The following is a 23,626-nucleotide window of genomic DNA, read 5'->3' on the forward strand; positions in this document are numbered from 1 at the left end:
AAGTAATTGCTTTCTCTGATCTGATATGTCACGTTATTATGGATAGTTAAACAAAAAGACAAAGTGAAACTTTGTGCTTTATTCTTCCAAACAAAACGTCTCAAATAAATATTGTAGCAATGGCATTTTAGCTGTGAAACTAATAAATGATAAGTTGAACAATGCAGCAAGCCCTCCTCTCGAATAAGCCCCACCCCCTCCCCCCCCCCCCAACACCCCTCGCCTCATCCTCTTTTGGGAGAAGGAAATTTTTCGAGCGTCTCCTCTATTTTTTTAATCCCCAACACCCCTTTTACGGTCCATCTCGAACAAGACAACAAACGGCAGGTTCTAGCACAGATTTACACACACTTGGACACAAAAAAGAGTCTAAATATGACCACTTTATTGATGAAAGTGCTGTCCAGAAAAGAGTGGTACATAGATGGCCGGCCTTTCCCTAGCCTCCACCCCTCCCCTCAAACGTAAAACGTAGCTCGCGGAGGTGCGGCGACGTCACGTGCGTCACGAGGAAATCACGGACTACTCTTATCTCACTTCCGGCGTAAGCCGAAGTTGTTACGTCATGTTACTAAGCAACCCTGTCAAGAAACTTCGTATATTTTAGAGCCCATTCCTTTTGTACAACGGGATGATATCGAGGCAACCATAACAGTGCGTCAAATATGGCGGCTTGGCAGAGAAGATTGCAGAAAGAGCTGATGGAAATCAAAACTAAACCGCCGCCAGGAATGCGCCTCGACTGTGATTCAGTCTCTTCGAATCTTGCTACGTAAGTTTCAGGCTTTCTTGTCTTAATTCTTAAAACACCGAATCATTGTTTCGGCAATCATAAACATCGATATTTGTACGAACTTTAATTTGAAACCTATGTGCACTTCCGTGAATTGTGCTGAGTGTAAACGTTTGATTCTCTTTTGCTGTTTTAGGTGGATTATCCATGTAGAAGGAGCCCCAGGTAAATAAATTTTATTACACTTCATGACGACATTCGAGAAGTATCCGATGTGGACGGCTCCCTAGAGCGTGATGAATTCTGTTCTGTCTGAAAGCTGAAGTAAGCTTTACGCAGGCGAAAGTGGAACGTGCATGTCATTGACTGTTACTATGAATAGCTTCTGAGCAATTGCATATCTGAAATAACAGCTAGAGTGGAAGAAAGAAAAGGTGAAAATGTTAAAAGGAAGCTGGCATTTTCGATTTAAAATGCCGACCGTATACTGGGTGTCGAATATTTTTGCAAATGGAATGATTTTTGTTTTCTTTTTTAGTTTTAAGTGTCAAGTGTTTGAAGTGACTCAAAATGATGGGCAGTCAGGTTGTTTAATATTGTTGTCACTCTACACATTTTATTTTTATAGGTACATTGTACGATGGTGAAAAATTTCAGCTTGAGTTCAAATTTGGATCTAAGTATCCCTTTGAGTCGCCCGAGGTAAGGAATTAATGTTTTATTTCACTCCCTCTTTTCTGGTTTTAAAAACTCAAAGTACCGTAGTTTGTCACATGGAATACACTCCAGTTAAAATGTTTGGGTGAATAAACAGGCATACACGTGGCTTGTAAAACTATGCTGTGTCTCTATGTCCGGCAGCCAGACAGGTTTTTCAAAATGCTCCACGTCCTGCAGTCAAAATTATTTTTTAGAAATTTCAGTTAATAATGTCAAATCCTTGTTTTTATGGTTGAATACTAATTTTGGTGAGCCCGGCACCCAGTATATCGGGATCTATAACATAGACTATTATAAACTGACCAGCAGTCAAAACGTTTCAATAGCAATCCGGTTAGCCTAAAAAGCACTAATGTTAGAAGATGAGGTTCCCAAGTCCTAGTCGTATGTAACTATTCTTCTCGTGAAATGCCCTTACTTAAAGGAAGCTGTGATAGAGCTTGTTTTATATATATGTTATTATATCGCTGTGTCTCACAAGGACTGAGCTGAAAGCTACCAAATTTACAAATTTGATTGGCTGAAATCTATATTGAAAGCAGTCTAGATTTTCCCACCTAGACCGGTACTAGACCGGTAATGTTTTGCGGTGAAAAAGTTGCAAACTAAAATGCAAAAATATTGACTACTGTATTTTCTTCTAACAACATTTATTTATGGAAGTGCCAAAAAGGCTGATGAGAAAAAAAAGCAAAGAAGAAGAGCAAACTTTGGCAGAATTAAGTTCAGCTCATCGTCATTCATAAGCAAAATGCCAGCTAGTACAAACCAGTTACATTAATAAATTAATTTGTCTGTGTTTGCCATATAATAAACATCTTATTAACTGATAAGTTTTCCGACCAATATTTGGAACAAGAGCTTTACTAACCTTCCCCCCTTCATTGAACATTGACAACTAAAACAAAAACAGACCAATTACATTACTTGTGCATTTTTTTGGTACCAATCAGATCACAAATTTATATTATACAATATTTCTGAGCTGTGGGTAAATTTTACTGGTATTTTCTGTTTATTTGGAAAGAATTGATTGCGACACTTTATTGTTCAAAGCCCCCAGCAAAAAATGAATCATGATAATTACAGTCGAACCTGTATATAACGGTCACCCTGGGGACTTGAGGAACTGGCCGCTTAATACAGGTGGCTGCTTAATACAAGATCACTCAAAATACTCACTGGGCGTGGTCTAATGTCTACAAAAACACTTCATGCAAGGAAACAAGAGGACAATCAACACTCTTTCAAGAGATCAATACTTTAAACAACGTTCAGTGCCAACTTGTAACTTAACGGTATAATATATGTAACATTGCGTAAAAGTACTGTGCAGTAAATTGTTTTCTACTCTTCTATGGTGTACAGTACTGTATTTCTATGACTTCACAACAAAGTATCTCATTCCATCATTTCATAGTTGTTACGCTCAATTTCATAGTTGTTGCATTCGGGGTGGCCGCTTAATACAGGTAACAATAACAAAGAAAGACAAACATAGGACTACAGGGTGCTACGGCTGCTTAATGGAGGTGGCCGCCTAATACAGGTCACAAATACAGTGTTTGTATGAGCAAAAAAATCGGGACTTTGAAAACTGGCTGCTTAATAGAGGATGGCCGCTTAATACAGGGTTGTTATATACAGATTCGACTGTATAACCTTTTAGAGTTTTGCTCTTTAATGAAGTTAGCCCCCCTGTCTATTGAGCTGTATTAAGCTTCTTGTGGGATGTAAATATGGGTTATTGACCAAGTGTGAGGTCAAGATGGCTAGATATTGGCCAAGTTCTTTTTTTGCCTGTTTATGGACCGAGACAGAGTCAAGGTCCATAAACTTGCAAAAAAAGAATGACGCCAATATCCAGCCATCTTGACTGAACAAGCTTGGTCAATAAAGGATTTATTATGTGGCTCTCGGGGAAATTTTTCTTGTGCAACACGGAGGGTAGTCCCAAGCGGGGAAGACAGCTCCATCTTGCCCACTTGGGTAGCCAATCACAGCACAGGATTTGATTAATCTTGGCAGCTCATGGAGCTAGCCATATGATAGTAGAGAAGAGAGCGTTTTCATGTGACGTCATCAAATTCTTAAATCCAAAACTAGAGGGCCACCAAAGCTTTTATCCTCATCAGGCATAAGAGGTACTAAAGTTATATCTGTTTACAACTTTCCAGCTCAATGTTGCCCTTTGTTTGGAAACCAGCGCATTTTGATTTGTGATACATGTATAAAGCTGTGATCGCGTTTGTTGAAAAATATGCATTCATCTCGTGCTTTTTAGCTGTTTAAGATGTTATTGTATGTGGAAAAGTGCCTATTTAAATGTTTATTTGTTCAGTGCAGATAATCATTGTCCCAGATAACCAAAGTAAGTTCCAGATTTTAACACTGATTTTCGGCCGCCATATTGGTGTGCCATGGAGGAACACCAACATGGTGACTCCATATTAGATTCTGTAAATATGCGTGGAACAAATTTGACAAATATCTCAACTTTGGGACAGAACACACACCTTAAACTTGGAGAACTGTCTTCTTTATTTATCTTCTGTAATATCACAATTTCTTGACCTTATCCACTGATTTTGATTTTATTTTTTATTGTGTGACAATGAAAACGCTCTGTAAGAGTCTGTGAAGAGTCTGACCGGTGATGTTTATCTAATCATTTCAGGACTCGTTCTGTGCTTCATATCCTGTTTTCCAGTATTTTACCATGCCAGCGGTATTCTAGTATAGACCTAAAATGTTTCAAACACAATATCGCCTCCAAATGTAATTAAACAATTATTCTGAAACACAGAATTCCTTCTGATAATAGCTCCCACCCCAATACATACCCCTCCCCCCAAGAAAATAAGCCCACCAAAAACAAATATGAGCCCAGACCTTATTGGGGATGGACCATTATTTTTTTGAGGAGAAGAGGGGGGGGGGGGGGGCACAATTTTTGTTGGAATTTTCTCACCTTTAGGTTGTGCATGATTTCTTTTGGTGGGCAATAGCTTATGCAAGAATTTCTTAAAAGTCAAAACACAGGACCTGGATAATAGAAAGCACTTGCTATTTTTTTATTTATTTTTTTATTTTTTTTTGCTCACGGTTCCCCTTGAACAATTCTTTTAAGCCCTTTTTGCTGCACATTTCTTTTTCTAGAAATTGCCCAACCCCCTCCTCAAAAAAAATGGTCTGTTCCTTACCATAATTTTATAGGATATGGCAATCAGTAATTAAGGAAAATTGATGATTTGTTGTGTGCAGGTTATATTTGGAGGATCAAATATTCCAGTCCATCCTCATGTGTATAGTAATGGGCACATCTGCCTATCAATCCTGACGGATGACTGGTCTCCTGCTCTGTCAGTGGAATCTGTTTGTCTAAGTATTGTTAGCATGTTGAGTAGCTGTCAAGAAAAGGTAAGGTGATGTAAAGCCTTTAAGGTCAGCAAACACAAGGAGACTAGTCCCTGTGATTAGTCCCTGCAACTAGTCCCAGCAACAAGTCACGGGGACAAGTCACATTGTGTGAACTGGCCATTTTTACTTCAAAATCTAGTTGCAGGGACCAACTTTGGTCCCTGCAACTAGTCCCATGAATTCAAGCCATTTTGAATTTTTGGGACAAGTCCCTGCAACTAGTCCCTTCATGTAAATTCTTCAGGGGACTAGTTGCAGGGACTAGTTGCAAGGGCTAGTCTCCTTGTGTGTGCTGACCTTTAAGACAGATTTACTGCAAACTGATCTTGTATATGCAGTAAGTTCAAATCAGATGATCATTTACACACAATTTTACACTGTTGTGGTGCAGTTATCTAAATACAGTCCTACCTCTAGTAAGCGGCCACCTATTAGGCTGCCACCCTCCATTAAGCGGCCACTTTCCAAAGTCCCGATATATTTGTCAGTAAACTGCTCTATTTGATACCTCTATTCAACGGCCACCTCTATTAAGTGGCCGGCAAATTATCTTTCCAAGCGAAATGGTGACAGATGATATAAGGTGATAACTGATAACAACAAGAAAACAAGAACTGCAATTTTATCTCCACTATAACAAGTCATCAACAATGTTTGCATTTTTTCTGTGCATTATCAACCTGAAGAAATACTGTACATTTCAACTATGTGCCCTCTGTGTTAGAGCTAGAACTATGCATGGGCTGGAAATGCACTTGATGTTTTGTTAGAATGAATTTTGGATTTATCTTCGTATATTTTCACTTTTTAAAAGCATTTTGCTCTATAGTCAATCAGATCATGTTTACTGCCATTCCTATCCAATTTATATTGTAACTCTATTAAGCGGCCAACCTCTATCAGGTGATGACTTTTCAAAGTCCTGAGGGTGGCCGCTTAATAGAGGTCAAACTGTATTTGTTGGAACACAGACACTGCCAGCCTTTACCACAATGGTTGTTTGATTCCAATCCAGTTTAAAATTTTATTAGTTTGTAAATGATGAAATGCAAAACCTTAAATTATGTATCAACCACACTTGATTAGGGTTTACTTAACTACACATTTAGTCAAGTAGTTTTGTCCACACTGAAAATGTCATGCTTAATCATGCTTAAAAATTGTGTTGCTTATTCATCAAGGGTAAGGGCAAGATGGCTGGATACCGTAGAATTCCGAAAGTAGCAGTCCCCCCAAAAATAGTGGCTCCCCGAAAGTAACGTTAATTTTTTTACTTTCCTATTGAATCCCAATAGCAACTTTGTCTGAAATGACTGTGAATTACCATTCAAACGTTTTTTAACCATCCGAAAGTAACGGCTTCCCAAAAGTGACAGCACCTTTTGCCTGCTAAATCCGAAAGTAACGGGGCCATTACTTTCGGAATTCTACGGTATCAGCCAAGTTCTTTTTTTTTGCATCTGTATCAACCGCATGTATGGTATTGTATGGCATTTTTTACTCATCATTAACTTTGTACTGTGTGTAATTCTGTTTGTGACATAAACCCAGGCAGTGCTTTGAAATTTTTGTGTTTGTTATAGAAACACCCACCTGATAATAGCTGGTATGTTAAAACTTGTCACAAAAGTCCCAAGAAAACAAGATGGTGGTATCATGGTAAGTATACCAAAAATTCATTTAAACATGCATTTCATTGTTATTAATTTGGTTCGCTCTTCAATTCTTTTCTTTGAAGTTGGCAATGTATTAAATAAATTATATACATAAACATATTATAAATGACTATTGTTATCTTGGGCATTTAATCTTCAGTTTCATTTTCTCCTTTCCTTTGGTCTTGCTTTTTGTTTCTCTCTTTCTCTTCTGGGCCTCTTTTGTAAAAACTACTCAGTACCCCCATAAAATATGTTTAGGTTCCAGATTCCTTTTCTTTTACATATATCTGCAAGGTACTGTGAGCTACATCTGTTTTACTGCAAGGGTATAGGAGGCTTTTTTTGCCTACACCGTAACAGTAACAGTAATTAAACATGTAACAGTAATTAAAAAATGAGCTAGCCACCCAACCCTCATTTCCTCAAAGCCTTTCACCTGCAATTCCCTCTCCTTTCACAAAGGAGTCAGCCAATTGGAAGCATGAGTCTTACTCAGAGACAAAACAACCAAAAAATAAACATAAGTAAACACTGAACCTTTCAAACCCATGTCACCCAATTCATGGTGGTGTGTGACAATTTTGCCGCACATCACCAGTGGTGACGATCTCCTAATTTGTCTTAATTTCTTGCAGATGATTCTGTATGATACAACTCCACCGTAGGGAGTTGTAGGTATTGGTTATTTGTGAAATGCGTGATAAGTCTTCCACTCGTGCCTTGTGGACTGAGAACAATGAACCATGGTGACTGTACCATTATGGTTATGGTAGCACTGTGGTTTTACTGTCTTTTTTTCAGACAAGATCCAGTCTTAATAGTTAGTTTTAATTAATTAATAATTGTTATTAGTTTTGGGATTTAAGAAGAAACTTCTAAGAAATGTTAACATTTTGAGATTTAAGAGATTGACATTGTAGTTTAAATATCAATGGTTATAATATTGATTTTTCAATTCTTACCGCTAAACTGTAATCAGGCATACATCTATCTGCAATAATTTTCAAAGATGTTGGAGACAAAGAAACCATGGGGCTTCTGCCTGAGTTAAGAGATACATTTAACCAACAGATGTTAGGAGAAATTAAAGCTAAGCTGGCTATTCCAACCTACTGTATATAGATTTTAAAATTGTTGCCTTCAATGGTTTCTTACTGAGATTTATGAGAAAACGTGCAGTCTGTATGGTCACGTAGTTAGCTTTTAGTCCACTCTCTAGTTCAATGGAAGGCACCTAAAAACTGCTAGTAATGAAACCAAAGGTGATAGTCATGTATATTGCAGCATTGCGCAGTGGTTAAATGCTGATTTAAAACTTCCTGAATGGATGTTACATAGCCATTTTGCTACTCAAATCAAATATTAACCTTTGTTTGTGGGTGCTGTGTAGTAATGTAGATGGTGCAAGTACATTTACTATTACGTCTTTAAATTTATTTAAATAAAATTGTCAGGGTGCGTTATAGTAATCTTGATTTCAGCTTGTTATTCTTGCCAAAAATCTCATATCATTTTGTACAAGCAACCACCTGCTTAATTCAACAGTGCTGTAGCACAACATTGCAGTGGAAAATGTTTCACTTTAACATGCGTGATATAGCTTTGTCTTAAAAGTTTCTCCCATCAAGTGATCACCTGCACATCTATCGTGATTTGAACCTTAAGCAAGAAGATCTTGAGATTTTTTTGTATTTTCAAGATTTTTTTTGTCTTTTAAGAAAATACATTACACAAACATATATATAATTGATCTAAAAACAAACACTAATACACTTGAAATCAATATTATGTCAATATGTACATGAAAGGAGATCTTGACGTGCTTCTGAGTTGAAGAATACGTATCATATCCCAGGTATGTAACTTTTCAGAAATAACCATTCCTCTTGAGTGCGTCCGTTGAGGTATCAATGGTAACTTAATGGTTAGTGTGCTGGAATCTGGATCGAGCAGTCCAGGTTTGAGGCAAAATGAGCTGAGGCCAGGGATGTCCCGTCCCGTCCTGTCCCGTCCCGTCCTGTCCCGTCCTGTCCTGTCCTGTCCTGTCCTGTCCTGTCCTGTCCTGTCCTGTCCTTAGGCAAGAAACTTTACTCTCACAGTGCCTCTCTCCACTCAGGTGTATAAATGGGTACGGGCCAGTTTAGTGCTGGGGAGAAGGGGGGTTACCCTCTGATAGATGAGCATCCCAATCAGGGGGGAGGAGAAATAATCCTGAGCAGGGTTCGTACAGCCCCTGGAAAACCTGGAAAGTCCTGGAATTTTACTGTGGCATTTTCCAGGACTGAAAAGTCCTGGAAAAAGGCAACTGGTCCTGGAAAGTGCTGGAAATCTGTTAAACGCAGTTAAAAGATATGAAATGTACGGCAGACAGTAACGAGAATTAAAATTGAGGTCTTGGGAGTGAAAGGGTTAGTGTGAATTTTACAGTCCTGGAAAAATCAATCCGAGTCCTGGAAAAGTCCTGGAAATTTGCTTCTGAAAAAGGGTACAAACCCAGACTGAGTTAGGCTTCAGCGGTATGGACCACTTGTCCCGACACAGACTTTTATCTTGAGTTCATCCACAATTGAATCAGCATTCGGGCAACAACTTTGTTTTTTAATATAATTTTTGATTTTATTAGCTAATTAAAAGATACTCATGGAGTACAACATATTCTCTGGTTACTGCACCAGTTACAGGCCATGTTCGTTATGACATGTAGTTAATACTATTAGTAATCAGAGATTATGAGAGTGCGTTTGACGTCCTCAATTTAATATATATACCTTAAATAAATGATTTCACCAGATGACTTTCAACCTTTGTCTAATGCTAAAATCAACATTTTTCAGCGGCAACTGAGGTTTTACAGTCAGATATTGCATAGTGTCATCGTCCATGCTAGTGAAGAGGTCACGATTTGTTGATACGTTGCATGACGCCGCCAGTTTCTGTAGACTCACAAGTTTCATAGAATATTTAAATTACGTACATTATTCTAAGCTGGAAGCACAGATTTAAGCTAGCATTTGCAATCGCATGCTCGTTTATCGTAAACAAACTCTGTGCGACTAATTGGAGTATTTCCCGTGATGAATAAAGTAGACTTTTGGATCTTGCCTTCAGAGTACTTTTCCACCGATTTCAAACAATCTATAAAATTTCGACCGGATAAAGACTGTGCTATCTGTCACGACTGGAACTAATCAACAAGTGTCATCAAAATGTAGGTGTTCCCACGGTTAACATCCCAAAGCCAAGTCGTGTTAATAGACAAGGACAATTCCCTCAAATTTCGATAAATGCTACCGTCGCAGCGTTTAAATTCACCAAAATCTAACGCTGAGCACATAATAGCGAAGCGTACGGCGACTGAGTGGAAAGAAGTCAAAGACCCAGCGGAAAGACAAGCTCACATGGCCTGCTCACATAGTCACATGTTCGTCACATGTCTTGTCACATGTCTTAGTATTAAACAGTACCAGTTTACTGGCCGTGACAGCCCCTGTAAAAATCAAGCGGGGTGGCCATTTTGTTGTCCTTTCAGGAATGTGGATTTTTCTGCATATAACCGTGCACAGGGAAACCAACTCTAGAAAGCCACAGGTCAAAATTAGGTTTGCGTTTTTAGAACTCAATTATGTTACTTTTTAATTATGTAACTACTGCTCACACTTCTTAATTTTCAAACATACTATTAGACTAGACGTTGTTTTCGTATGCTTAATATATCAGTGAGCACCTTCTTATGTTAAACAAGCTCAAAAGTAATATGAACATCAAAAGAGCTGTATACATGTACATTATGTACAACAGGGGGTGGGTACGGCTACACGTAGGCGAAGTTTTCGCGTGCTGTTCTTCAGTTTGCAAGATGTCGGACCCAAGCAGCTTTCCCTTTTGCTACCCTCCGGGCTATTTTTTTCAAAACTTTTATTAGTCATACCCGTATCGCCTGAAAGAGTGGATATATCCCGATATATGGGAATTTGAAGGGTGCCTTGCCATGCTTCGAAAGAAAGGAGCAGGAATTTTCAAAATAGTTTTTACTGGAAGGGTGGAAGAAATTTCTTTGAGAAAATGAACAGATGGAAATTTTCTTTTTATACGGCATAAAAGATTTTATTACATAAAGACCAGTGAAATACCAGGATTTTTCCTTTTACTAAAAAATCGTATCTTCATCGTGTGCAGTGAAGATACTATTTTTATCTTTCACACTGAAGATATTTTTTTGATAACATTTTTCTTTTATCCCTTTACCTACACTTGAATTTGTTGATGAATGATCGAAACATCTTCCGATCTTCTTCAGTCATCGTCGGCAATCTTTGTTAATTTTCAGAAAATGTTCGGAAACGTTTGTCTCGCCTTCAGAACAATTTTGGAAAATCTTCAGAAATCTTCAGATAGTGGACTGAAATTTCGGAAAATCGTCAAAAACGTTATCATTAGTATGTTTATATAATGAACAGAATATTACATGCCCGTTTGTGGATCTGAATTTTATATTCTCGTGTTCAACTTGATATCTCACGAGAGATATTGAGTTGAACACTCGAGATAAAATTCGTATCCACGCGTGGTCATGTAGTATCCTCTTTTTATCGCCTGAAAGAGTGGATATATCCCGATATATTGGAATTTGAAAGATGCCTTGCCATGCTTCGAAGGAAAGGATCAAGAATTTTCAAAATAACTTTTTTGGATATTACTGGAAGGGTGGAAGAAATTTCTCTAAGAAAGTGAAAAGATGGAAATTTTCTTTTTATACGGCATAAAATTAGCATTGAACGTCTCAGTATTTTTAGGGCTGTCACGTGATCTATTGCGTGAGCTGGAAAATATTTTAAAACACAGTTTATCACACAATTCTGTAAAGAATTATTGACACAAATACATTTGTAGTATAGATGAATTTGAATGGCAAGAAGGAAAAGAGCAGAATTACAGAGGGATAAAGCAACACAAACTCCTTGAGAATCTACCTTAGAAGATTCTGAGGACCTGAAAGCTACTTAAGAAATTGTTTGAAAAAGAAAACATGTTATAGACGAACATTTTTAATTTAAGAAATCAAAGTCACGATATATTTGCGATCTTTTTTTTATATAAAACCTGGAATGGGTAGACTTTACCTGCAAACTGTTTGAGCGCGTGATTTGATCCTCCCGAATCACGATCAGGGCTCACACGTTCTAAATATAGCGTAGTTTCTAGGGTCATGTAGCAGCTCTTGTAAGGTCTGCAGTCATTGACTCTTATGACAGTTATTTTTTTTTAAAGTTTTGGAACATTTATTTTCTGTTACTTCACATTTTGTTCTTACTTTTTTTATAATATGGTCAAATTTTGTTATTTTTATAAGTTTGTTAACTTCAAAGGAAGGGAGATGTTGCGATATTGCATTATTGTAGTAGACCCTGTCACGTGTTCCTGTTGCATCGTGTTCCTTACATGGTCATTAACATTCATTGTGATTCTCACTGAGTCTGATGCATATCTATCAAAACAGGGACAGCTTCATAGACTGCTAAAATTTCTTTTGTTACAGTTCAAAACCAAGAAAGGTTAAGAACACATTTTTTATTAAAGCTGAATACTCTTTGACACCTAAATAAAGTCATGCATTCCTTCATTCCTTCCTTCCTTCCTACCTTCCTTTCTTCATTTATTCATTCATTCATTCATTCATTCATTCATTCATTCATTCATGGTTTAAAAGTGAACAGGATTTGTATTTGACGCTCGTACATGGTGAGTTGCATATTTTGTTTACAAATATGGAGATTTCCTCGTTCTCTTTGTTTGGTGAAATGCTTGGGCGAATTTCTTTAATGGTTATTGGTGAAAACTACTGCCAATAAAATGACTGCAAAGCTGTCGGCAAAAATATTCGAATTGTGCTTGAATAATTACTATAAATGTAGATTCCTTTGTTTTTTTGTTTTTTGTTTTTTTGTTGTCGTTCAATTTATTCAGTTTGGTGAAATGCTTATTGGTGAATTCCTTTAAAGGTTATTGTGATGAGCAGATTATTAGTAGTTTTTGGGAGTTCGACTTATTCTTTTAACATAATTACCGGTAGATAACTGCAGTGAAATATGCATTAAGCTGACCCCATATTAACCGGTCACCCTCTATTACTAGCTGAAGTTCCAAAAGTTTCCTCCCAGATTTACTAAAAAAATAAACTTGCTTTCAGCGGACACCTCTGTTAGGCGGACAAAGACACCAATATTAAGGCATTTTGTTGCACAAAACCTGCAATAAGCAGACATTTCAAGGACTTTTTACTTCTAAAGGTTCAGTGGAGACTCCTTTGACACTGGTCAGCGATGTCATTTTAAATGGCTAAGTGGTTATTCCAGATTGATGTATTGATTTACTGGACATCGTACTGTGCTAGTCTTTAATCTTACCCTGTGTTACACTGTCTTACACTGTGTTACAAAAGAGTTAATAATTAACTATTATTGCACAACATATTAGAACTGTTTTCAGCACACACCCTGCATTAAGCGGACACTAGTGGGGGTCCCAATGTCAGCTTAACACAGGTTTTACTGTACTTACTTATCCCAAACACAAGCAAAGTTTTGATTTTAGTGTGTCTTCTAAAAAATGTCTGGTATTTTTGTTGACAGTGTCTCCTAACATATAGATTTTTTTCAAAATATTCTTTCAGACATAACCACCTTTCCTTAAGCTCATCCAAGGTTACATCAGCATTCAGGCAACAATTTTGTATTTAATATAAATTTTAATGTTAACTATAAAGATACTCTTAGAGTACAACATATTCTCTGGTTACTGCACCAGTTACAAGCCATATTAGTTATAATATGTAATTCATATTATTTATAACTTATTGATATAACCTATCGTTGTAGCATATAAAAAAATACAATCTATACATTTTGTTTTCCTCTGCCTAATATATCAATCAGCTTGAACAAAAAATAGGGTTTGTATATGGAATGTCCATTCTCTTCTAATAGTTATGATGTTAATTCCTATAAAAACTAGTTACAAACTGATATGAGCAACAAAGCAGCTATATACACCATTTTTAAAACAATTCTCTACAGCAACAGTAATGTGAATCTCATGGTAGTATATTGTTTTGTCGTCTTTTTCACCTATAGCAAATGAATGATTTAAAATATTTAAATCCTAAAAATGGCTAGTTGCAATTATTGCAACTTCGCCTCAATTATTGTTCAAGTGAAATTAAGACACCATAATTTAATTAAACTGGCCTAAAACAGGTTTAAACCTATAGGTAAAAATGTCTTGCCATGTCTAAATGCAGTCTAAAAGTTGTTATTAAGTCTATTTCTATTCGTGGTTAGAGAATCCCTATGCAGATATCCTAACCTCAAATCTCAGTTTGAGCTTGTTTGAATACATATCTTGCTTGCTTTGATTCCACATGGGAATTAATCTGGGCTTCAATTCTATGATGAAATTCTGGATAATTTATTAAACAATGCAGAAAACTGAATCATTTAAGATCATTATAATTTTAAATATTGATTGTTCAGCCTGAACTCTAACATGCTTCCACCTCAGAAGCCTGACAATATGAAGTTGCAAACTGTATGCTGTCATAATTGAAGTTACCCACACCCAATGTATGAGTTTCTACGTTATTACAGAACATCAAGCCTGTCACGTTGGGCAAGAAATGAAACCATGTTTGTAAGTCCTCCGGTTGTTCTTTAAATCTCTTCAAAGATGCATTTCCCTCGTTGTCGCTGGCAAGAAACATTCTGGTGCTCAATGACATGATTGTGTAGTAGTGTCCACCGTCACTAGCAACATTGATTTCAAACATGAACTTCTTATCTTTAAGGTCTTCAGCATTTGATTTCTAGTGGGAAAGAAAAGTTGAATAGTTTGATCAGCTGAGTTAGTGAGTAGAAAATATTATATTCTTTCAATGTTAAATTGTAATAATGCCTCTTGCCCCTGCCCTCCACAAACTGGCCCATCCCTCTTTCTTGATTTCAAGGCATTTAAAGTCGGGAACGATATTATTGTAACTAAAGCCTCCCCCCACCAAAAAAAAAAAAGATAAGCCCTGCCAAAAATAAGTGTCTCCCTTCTGCAATTAGCATATATTCTATTTTTATAATTTAGAGTATTAGAGACAACTGATTTTTCATTAAATTAAAAATACAGTAACAAACATTCTTCCGAAAGTCTTATATCAAATGTTGTCAACCGTGAAAGCTATCACCATGGACCTTGGGAAGGTCTCCATCCCCAGGTGTGCGGTCCTATTGAAGGGGCACTAGTAAGCTGTTGTTCAACACTCACCAATAGAAATACTTTGGCATCTTTGTCATCATTTGCACACAAATAGTAGCGATCATTTTGGTCTCCTAATTCACATCTCATGGTATATATCAAGGGGCACTCACCACTTTCAGTTTTTTCGAGGTAGAATTCTAGAAAATAAAATGAATTCAATTCAACACTATTCAACATTATCACTCGAAACGATACTTTTCTGGATGTTTGAGATCAGGAAATATGATTTCACACTGCACCTTCAAAATGGTTTCAATGTACTATCTAAAATGTCCTTATATTCTAACCAGGGATTTTAAAATGTCATTATAAATATCAGTGTTTTCCTTAAATTCTTCATTTTATTTATTCCTCTATTTATCTAGTTATATAATAGTTTTTGTTGTTTTTACAGTAACATAAAACTGAATTTTAGAACCAGTGTAAATATTCAATTTCTTTGTCTTGTGATGAGAATCTTCAGAGAGTTTTAGCTAGTTTTACTGACTCTTCAGTCATGCTACTTTAAGCCGAGTCCTCATTCCGGTTCGTTCGATTTTCAGAAGAAATGTCGGCCACTTTAAGTAATTTTTATGAAAGCGGTTTTTGGTATTAGACCCAGTTTGTATGAAACCCTTTTATAAAGTTTACCAGTTCTTTTATCGTCTGTGCGGGTTCCAGTAAACGTGAGCGGAACGTGTGCTTGGTTTATATGGCCATTTCCAACCTCAGCCTTCAAGACGTTTCCACCTCGCTGGTGTTCGTGTATGTGTTGACGAATTGCAGCTTGAATTGCCGTTGCCTGTTTAAAGGGAAGAATAGACATTTGTTTGGATATACACTTGTTGAAACAACCTACTTGTACTTCATAGCCGGTTAAAGATTAGATAAACTTTCAACGAACTACTTGATAAGGCAACCAAACAACCGTTTTCTACTCATACATCAGACATGTTTTTCTCGGGACAGTGTGCTTTCCAACTAGATTACCAGTGTATAGCTTCCAAAAGTAGATAGCTGTAGTACAACGGAATGCTGCTCCGGGGTTGTATTTATACAAAAAGTTACGGGCAGGAAGTTAATTATGGAAATTTGCAGCCCGGGGATTCCCCGAGGTCACGCGCTCTACGAAGAAAATGATAAAGACTAAAAAAATGTTGGTCGCAAATGATTCTCGTTGATGGTGTCAAACCGGTTGTTTATAAACTGCAGGAGCGTGTGCTACGCTAGTCGGGAAAATTCTAGATTCTATCACATAAAAGAGAACATATATCGGAATTTGAAAATCGCCATGCCACGCTACGAAAGAAAGGATCAGGAATAGCAAACATAGATTTCAATTTGGTTTCGCTTAAAGGGTAGTAAAAGTTCCTTTAAGAAAATGAAAAGATAGAACTTTCCTTTTTATGGGGCATAAAATTAGCATAAACGTCTTGGCATTTTTAGGGTTTGTCACGCGTTAGCTCGCGTGACATTCATCTTCACCAGTTGGAAAATAACACTACAGTTCATATTGTAATTTTGTACAGGATTATTAACACAAATACTTTCGAATTTTAAAGAGCCCAGTACAATGTAGAAGTTGAAAACAGAATATATTCCTCGAGAATCTATTTTAGAAGATTCTAAGCACCTGAAAGCTGCTATGATAAATTCTGTTTGAAAATGAAAACATTGAGATGAATACTTTTAATTTAGGAAATCTAAGTCACTGGATATTTGTCGTGTTTCTTTATTTTCATAAAACACGATATGCGTAAACTATTAAACGGGTAAAATTGAGTATAAAACCAGTCGAGCACGTGATTTGTTCCGTAAATATAGTAGGGTTCACTAGTTCATGACGAATACAATCTATACCGAAAAAATACTAAGCTAGCATTAAGCATAAGAACTTAGAAATTGCTTAGTCAAGGTTTGTTTAAATAAACGCGGAGATAAACTTTTTATCTCTTCATCCAAATTGTTGCAGATAGAAGGACAAGAGAAATGTAGATTGAATTTTCCATAATTAGTTCTAACCTGGTCGATATAATATGTTGACTTAGATGCTAGCCTAGTGTTATAGTTATGTTTAGGTGATATGCATGTAAAGTAATTGTCAAAGACCATAGGTAATAGATTATGGTAATACTTAAACATAAAAACGGCAGTTTGCATAGTAACCAGGATGTGATTATACGTAGAGCCTGTTTTTGCAAAGTTGCAATGGGTTTAGGAGTTTTGGAGTAGGTATTTCCCCAGACAACCAAGCCATAGGTAAGAAAGGGATACACTAAGGAATAATAAATCTGAGTAAGAATATCATCAGTAACAAAATGCCTGAGCTTAGATAGGATACCAATGCCTCTTGAAATTTTCTTACTCACTTCATGTGCATGTTTTTTCCAATTTAAATGACAATCAATAATAAGACCTACGTATTTGACACAAGTTGTTAAGTTCTAAAGCGAATATTTTTTTAAAGAATATGATGTTTGTACCCCTCCTGATTGCATCATCAAATGGTGGACCACAGAATGACCTTTGTTTCTTTATTTTCATGAAACACGATATGCGTAAACTATTAAACGGGTAAAATTGAGTATAAAACCAGTCGAGCACGTGATTTGTTCCGTAAATATACTAGGGTTCACTAGTTCATGACGAATACAATCTATACCGTGGTTTATTTACCGGTATCTGATCAGCTTTTATCGTGACATTTGGAAGAACGCATTCTCTAAGCTCTTCGTCGTGGGATCGAAGGAGAAGTACACGTTTACTAGACAAAAGCTGAACATAGAAATGGCATATTCGATCACTATAACGCAATGGACACTTGACTTGTTGCCCAGTTCTAAAGCGAATATTTTCAAGGATTTTTTTTTTAAAGAGCAAGATGTTTTTACACCCCTCCTGATTGCATCATCAAATGTTGGACCACAGAATGACCTTTGTTTAGACTACAAAACGACTGGCCATCAACACTTAGGAAAAGTTCTTCCCGTCAAACATTTCAAAAACAAGGCTGTATGAAGAAATAACAAACAAGCCGTGACCGTGACAAGTTCAATAGCAAAAGAACTATTGTCTCGCTTCGTGATTATGTGGCAGTTCTAATTTCTAACATCCCTCATTTATTCTGCTCAGATTCGAATTGATGTATAACACTTTAAAAGCTTCGCTTTCACTCCGTTTCCTTTGGCAGATGTCTTTTCGACATCTTTTCCTTCGTCCACTTCAAGAAAAGCAAGACAAAGTCGAGGACAAAGTGCTAATTTGTAATTCTGTCTGTGGTAGTTGGTCGTTTGAAAATATTTACATCATTTAATGCATATTTATTGTGAAAATATAAAATTAAGAGATAAGACCTGTCTGTTATGGCTGTGAAACAGTGCTTTAAAATTCAAAGTAATTTCCTTTAATTCGAAACAAAACTAAATGCACTATTAGCTACTCTTTAATCATGCATTCTCGATCTCCAAGGCGTTCAACCGCATCGATATTTTGTGAACTTGTTTGAGTAGAAATATTAAATCTTTACGTTATAGAAGTGTTTGCCTTGGGTAATCCTGTCTGTTCTACTTCAGTTGCTTCCAATTTGAAAACGGGCATGATTTTCCACTACAAATACACTTTAACTCTGCTAGGATTTCTTTCTTCCTTGGACACTAACGTTTGAATGACGACATATTTTCTGAGCTCTGCTTATAGACGTTTAACTAACTTCGGGAAAAGTCCCGTAAGTAACTTCCGCCCAGATAAGTTACTTTAGGTAGGGAAATTTACCAATCTTGGGACAAAGGAAAATTTCCCCAGAGAGGAAGTTTCGATTTTAACTCAAGTTAATTAATCCCAAGCTTTTAACCTTGTTGTGAGACGCTTCCGGAATTCCTTTACACATACAAACAGCGTGTATAAGCTCATGTACAGTACGCAATATAAACCAGAAACAGATGTAGCAATTCAAGTTGAGCAAGGCTCCAGTGTATGAAAACTAGTTTGCAATGGCTCACATCTAACACATCAGTTGTACAGGCTTGAAGGTGGACGTCAGACATAACGTCCGTTAATGTGGCGTAGTAACGTCCGCTACTTTACAAGAAATAATTATTAGAACATTATTCTGATGGGTTTCTCATGCATGGAAGAAATAAACTTGCTGAAAATTATTTAAATTAATGTTATAGAAGCGACTGTGATAGTCTCATGTGTTATAATAGTTTTAAAGAAAACCAGCTCAGTGTCACATCCGGGATTATCTCAATTTCTTTGCGATAGGAATCCATTTTGGAATCTACTGGAGACGGACAAGTGCAAACTGATAATTATAATTTTCAATTCAAATATTTCATTTTTTGTGGGATTAACCAATTCCAGTTAATGAAGGTCATATTGGTGTAAATGAAAGTATCTTGACCATAATGAAACAAATTTGGACACAAATGAATGGATATTTTCTGTAAATGAACAGCAAAAGGTGTATTTGCGTTGTCGGGCTTTGCAGCCTTTCGCCGCTATATATGGCCATGGCTAAGTCCACTATTTCGATTGACGGGGGAAGGGAAGGGGTGATTTAGGGTGACTCATGTGTTTGACCAATTATAATTGGTTAATCCTGTAGCCATATTTATCTTTCTCAATCTCATTAAGAATTCATCAGGTGCTTGTGAATTTCCTCCTGATAAAACCTTTCAAAGCTAAGGTTTCCGTCAGTCCCCTACAGACCTTCTTAAACCATCTAAAAGTAACGGTTACCCGAAAGTAAGAGCCCTTTTTGCCTGCTAAATGTGAAAGTAACGGGGGCTGTTACTTTGCTTGTATTTGGTCATCCCAAACACAAGCAAAAATATGATTTTGGTGTATCTTCTAAAAATGTCTTTGGTATTTTTACTGACAGAGCATCGTAACATATAGATTTTTTCAAAATATTCTTTCAGACATAACCACCTTTGCTTGAGCTCATACAAGGTTAAATCAGCATGCAGGCAGCAATTTTGTATTTAATATAAATTTTAATGTTAACTATAAAGATACTCATAGAGTACAACATATTCTCTGGTTACTGCACCAGTAACAAGTCATGTTAGTTATAATATGTAATTACTATTATTTGTTATTTAGGGTATTAAAAAATTCACGACATTTTTGGTTACTCTGCCTAGTATATCAATCAGCATGAACAATTGGGTTTGTATATGGAATGCCCATTATGGAATGTCCATTATCCTCTTCTATTAGTCATGATATTAATTCCTATAAAAACTAGTTACAAACTGATATGAACAACAAAGGAGCTATATGCACTATTTTTAAAACAATTCTCTACACCAACAGTAATGTGAATGTCATGGTAGTATATTGTTTTGTTGTCTTTTTGACCTATAGGAAATGAATGATTTAAAATATTTAAATCCTAAAAATTGTGGCTAGTTCCAATTATTGCAACTTGGCCTCAATTATTTTGCAAGTGAAATTGAGACAGCATTATTTAATTAAATTGGCCTGAAACAGGTTTTAACCTGTTGTTTTGCCATGTCTAAATGCAGTCTAAAAGTTGTCATTAAGTCTCTTTCTATTCGTGGTTAGAGAATCCCTATGCAAATATCCTAACCTCAAATATTAGCGAAAATCTCAGTTTGAGCTTGTTTGAATACATATCTTGCTTGCTTTGATTCCACATGGGAATTACTATGGGCTTCAATTCTATGATAAAATGCTGCATAATTTATTCAACTATGCAGAAAACTGAATCATTTAAGATCATTATAATTTCAAATATTGATTGTTCAGCCTGAACTCTAACATGCTTCCACCTCAGAAGCCTGACAATATGAAGTTGCAAAGTGTATGCTGTCATAATTGAAGTTACCTACACCCAGTGTATGAGTTTCAACGTTATTACAAAACGTCAAGCCTGCTATGTGGGGCATGAAATGAAACCATGTTTGTAAGTCCTCCGGTTGTTCTTTAAATCTCTTCAAAGATGCATTTCCCTCGTTGTCGCTGGCAAGAAACATTCCGGTGCTCATTGACATGATTGTGTAGTAGTGTCCACCGTCACTAGCGACTTTGATTTCAAACATGAACTTCTTATCTTTAAGGTCTTCAGCATTTGATTTCTAGTGGGAAAGAAAATTTGAATACGTAAAAATATTGAAGGACCGTAGCCAGGTTTGAGCATAATAAAAATTTAAAAACGATCTCTGGCTAAAAATGTTTACAGATATATGATATTTTTATTAAAATTTGAATAGTTTGATCAGTTGAGTTACTCACTATGGAAAAAGTATTGTTTCAATGCTACATTGTAATAATGCCTCTTCCCAGGGCTGCCCTCCACAAACTGGCCCATCTCCCCTCCTTGATGTCAAGGCATTTAAAGTCAAAAACAATATTAATGTACGTGTAGCCTATTCCGTTCCCCCTTTCCAAAAAAAAAACAATATATATATATATATATATAAGCCTTTCAAAAATAAGTGTCTCCCTTCTGCAATTAGCATGTTTTCCATCTTTATAATTTAGAGTATTAGAGACAACTGATTTTTCATTTAATTAAAAATACAGTAACAAAGATTCTTTCAAAAGTCTCATATCAAATGTTGTCAGCCGTAAAAGCTACACGCATAGGCCTTGGGGAGGTCTCCATCCCTAGGTGTACTGTCCTATTTAAGGGGCACTAGTAAACTGTTGTTCAACACTCACCAATAGGAATACTTTGCCATCTTTGTCATCATCTGCACACAAATAGTAGCGATCATTTTGGTCTCCTAATTCACATCTCATGGTACATATCAAGGGGCGGCACTCACCACTTTCAGTTTTTTCTAGATAGAATTCTAGAAAATAAAATGAATTCAGTTCAACACTATTCAACATAATCGTGTGTGACGATACTTTTTTTTTTGAATGTTTGAGATCAGAAAATATGATTTCACACTGTACCTTCTTCAAAATGTTTTCAATGTACTTTCTAACATGTCCTTATTTTCGAACCAGGGATTTTAAAGTGTTATTATGAATATCAGTATTTTTCTTACATTCTTCTTTTTATTTATTCATCTATTTATTTATTTATTTATTTGTTTTTTGTTGTTGTTTTTGTTGTTTTTACAGTAACATAAAACTGAATTTTAGAACCAGTGTAAATATTGAATTTCTTTGCCTTGTGATGAGAATCTTCACAGAGTTTTACTCACTCTTCGGTCATGCTACTTTAAGTCGAGGCGTCATTCTGGTTTGTTCGAGTTTCAGAAGAAGTGTTGGCCACTTGAAGTAATTTTTATGAAGCCATTTTTTGGTATCAGACCCAATTTCTATGAAACACTTTTACAAAGTTTACCTGTTCTTGTATCGTCTGTGCGGGTTCCAGTAAACGACACCGGAACATGTGCTTGATGTACATGGCCATTTCTAACGTCGGCCTTCAAGAGGTTTCCACCTCGCTGGTGTTCGTGTATGTGTTGACGAATTGCAGCTTGAATTCCCGTTGCCTGTTTAAAGAGAAAAATAGACGTTTCTTTGGATATATACTTGTTGAAACAACCTACTTGTACCTCATAGCCGATTAAAGATTAGATAAACTTTCAACGAACTAGTTGAAGGCAACCAAACAACGGTTTTCTACTCGTACCTCAGACATGTTTTTCTCAGGACAGTGTTCTTTCCAAGCAGATTACCAGTGTATAGCTTCCAAAAGTAGTTTGCTGTAGTGCGATCCGCGGTTGTATTTATACAAAAGTTACTGGCAGGAAGTTAATTATGCAAATTGCAGCTCGGGGATTCCCCGAAGTCACGCGCTCGATAAAGACTGAACAAATGTTACTCGCAAATGATTGTCGTTGATCGTGTGAAACCGGTTGTTTGTAAGCTGCAGGAGAGTGTGTTACAATAGTGGATTTTTTTACATAAAAGAGAAGAACACCTATCGGAATTTGAAAAGCGCCATGCCAGGCTACGAAAGGATCAGAAATAGCCCAAAAAGGTTTTTGGTTTTATTAAAAGATTAGTAAAATGTTCTTTAAGAAAATGAAAAGATAGAACTTTCCTTTTTATACGGTATAAAATTAGCATGAATGTCTTTGGTATTTTTAGGGGTTGTCACGCGTTAGATCGCGTGACATGCATCTTCATAAGCTGGAAATTAAAATAACACAACAGTTTATCGCGCAATTGCGAAACACGATTATCAACACAAATACCTTTCGTAGAATGTGTGAATTTCAAAGAGCCCAGTACAGTACAGAAACAGAAAACAGGAGAGATTCTTTGAGAATCCATTTTAGAAGATTCTAAGCACCTGAAAGCTGCTATGATAAATTCTGTTTGAAAATGAAAACATTTAGATGAATACTTTTAATTTAGGAAATCTAAGTGACGAAATATTTGTCGTGTTTGTTTATTTTTATAAAACACGATATGCGTAGACTATTAAACTGCTAAAATTGAGTATAAAACTAGTTGAGCACGTAATTTGTGCTAGGGTTCACTAGTTCATGATGAGTACAATCTATACCGTGGTTTATTCCTTTTATCGAGACATTTGGAAGCCTCTTCGTCGTGGGATCGAAGGAGAAGTAGACGTTTACTAGACAAAGGCTGAACAGAGAAATGGCATATTCGATCACTATAACGCAATGGACACCAGACATGGTGCTTAGTGAACAACACAACAACAACAACCATTTTATTTTGCATAATACATAGAATATCATTCAGCAAAAGAATACATTAAACTTAAATAAGCAAAAAAACTATTTAAAATAATAAAAACTAAACGAGCTGAGTAGTTACAGGAATTATTACGCTTTAAATCGGTTGTAGGAAAAAT

General features: G+C 36.3%; 3 protein-coding genes across 6 annotated transcripts; 1 reads left to right on the plus strand and 2 right to left on the minus strand.

The window, feature by feature from the left end:
* Positions 1-212: 212 nt before the first annotated feature.
* LOC145462567 (ubiquitin-conjugating enzyme E2 W-like) lies at positions 213-8,743 on the plus strand. Of its 2 annotated transcripts, XM_081446123.1 has the most exons (6): positions 213-772; positions 930-958; positions 1,362-1,435; positions 4,718-4,873; positions 6,457-6,532; positions 7,167-8,743. In XM_081446123.1, the coding sequence occupies exons 1-6, from the start codon at positions 666-668 to the stop codon at positions 7,178-7,180; spliced, it is 456 nt and encodes a 151-aa protein (XP_081302249.1). In that variant the 5' UTR covers positions 213-665; the 3' UTR covers positions 7,181-8,743. The 2 variants fall into 2 exon arrangements, with proteins under 2 accessions (XP_081302249.1, XP_081302248.1); XM_081446122.1 differs by having other exon boundaries at positions 6,457-8,743.
* A 5,002-nt stretch (positions 8,744-13,745) lies between these two features.
* Positions 13,746-22,127, minus strand: LOC145463327 (uncharacterized). 3 transcript variants are annotated; one of them, XM_081447077.1, is made up of 4 exons: positions 15,756-16,617; positions 15,463-15,613; positions 14,839-14,969; positions 13,746-14,389 (listed from the first exon to the last, which is right to left on the minus strand). In XM_081447077.1, exons 1-4 carry the CDS (start codon positions 15,762-15,764, stop codon positions 14,069-14,071), a joined length of 612 nt encoding a protein of 203 aa, XP_081303203.1. In that variant the 5' UTR covers positions 15,765-16,617; the 3' UTR covers positions 13,746-14,068. The 3 variants fall into 3 exon arrangements, with proteins under 3 accessions (XP_081303203.1, XP_081303204.1, XP_081303201.1); XM_081447078.1 differs by lacking the exons at positions 15,463-15,613; positions 15,756-16,617 and adding an exon at positions 21,742-22,127 and having other exon boundaries at positions 14,839-15,071; XM_081447075.1 differs by having other exon boundaries at positions 15,463-16,617.
* On the minus strand, positions 19,924-21,748 carry LOC145463328 (uncharacterized). Its single transcript, XM_081447079.1, has 2 exons — positions 21,502-21,748; positions 19,924-20,915 (listed from the first exon to the last, which is right to left on the minus strand). Exons 1-2 carry the CDS (start codon positions 21,673-21,675, stop codon positions 20,595-20,597), a joined length of 495 nt encoding a protein of 164 aa, XP_081303205.1. The 5' UTR covers positions 21,676-21,748; the 3' UTR covers positions 19,924-20,594.
* Positions 22,128-23,626: the final 1,499 nt, after the last annotated feature.

Source organism: Orbicella franksi, chromosome 12 (genome assembly GCF_964199315.1).
Source record: "Orbicella franksi chromosome 12, jaOrbFran1.1, whole genome shotgun sequence".
NCBI classification, from domain to species: domain Eukaryota; kingdom Metazoa; phylum Cnidaria; class Anthozoa; order Scleractinia; family Merulinidae; genus Orbicella; species Orbicella franksi.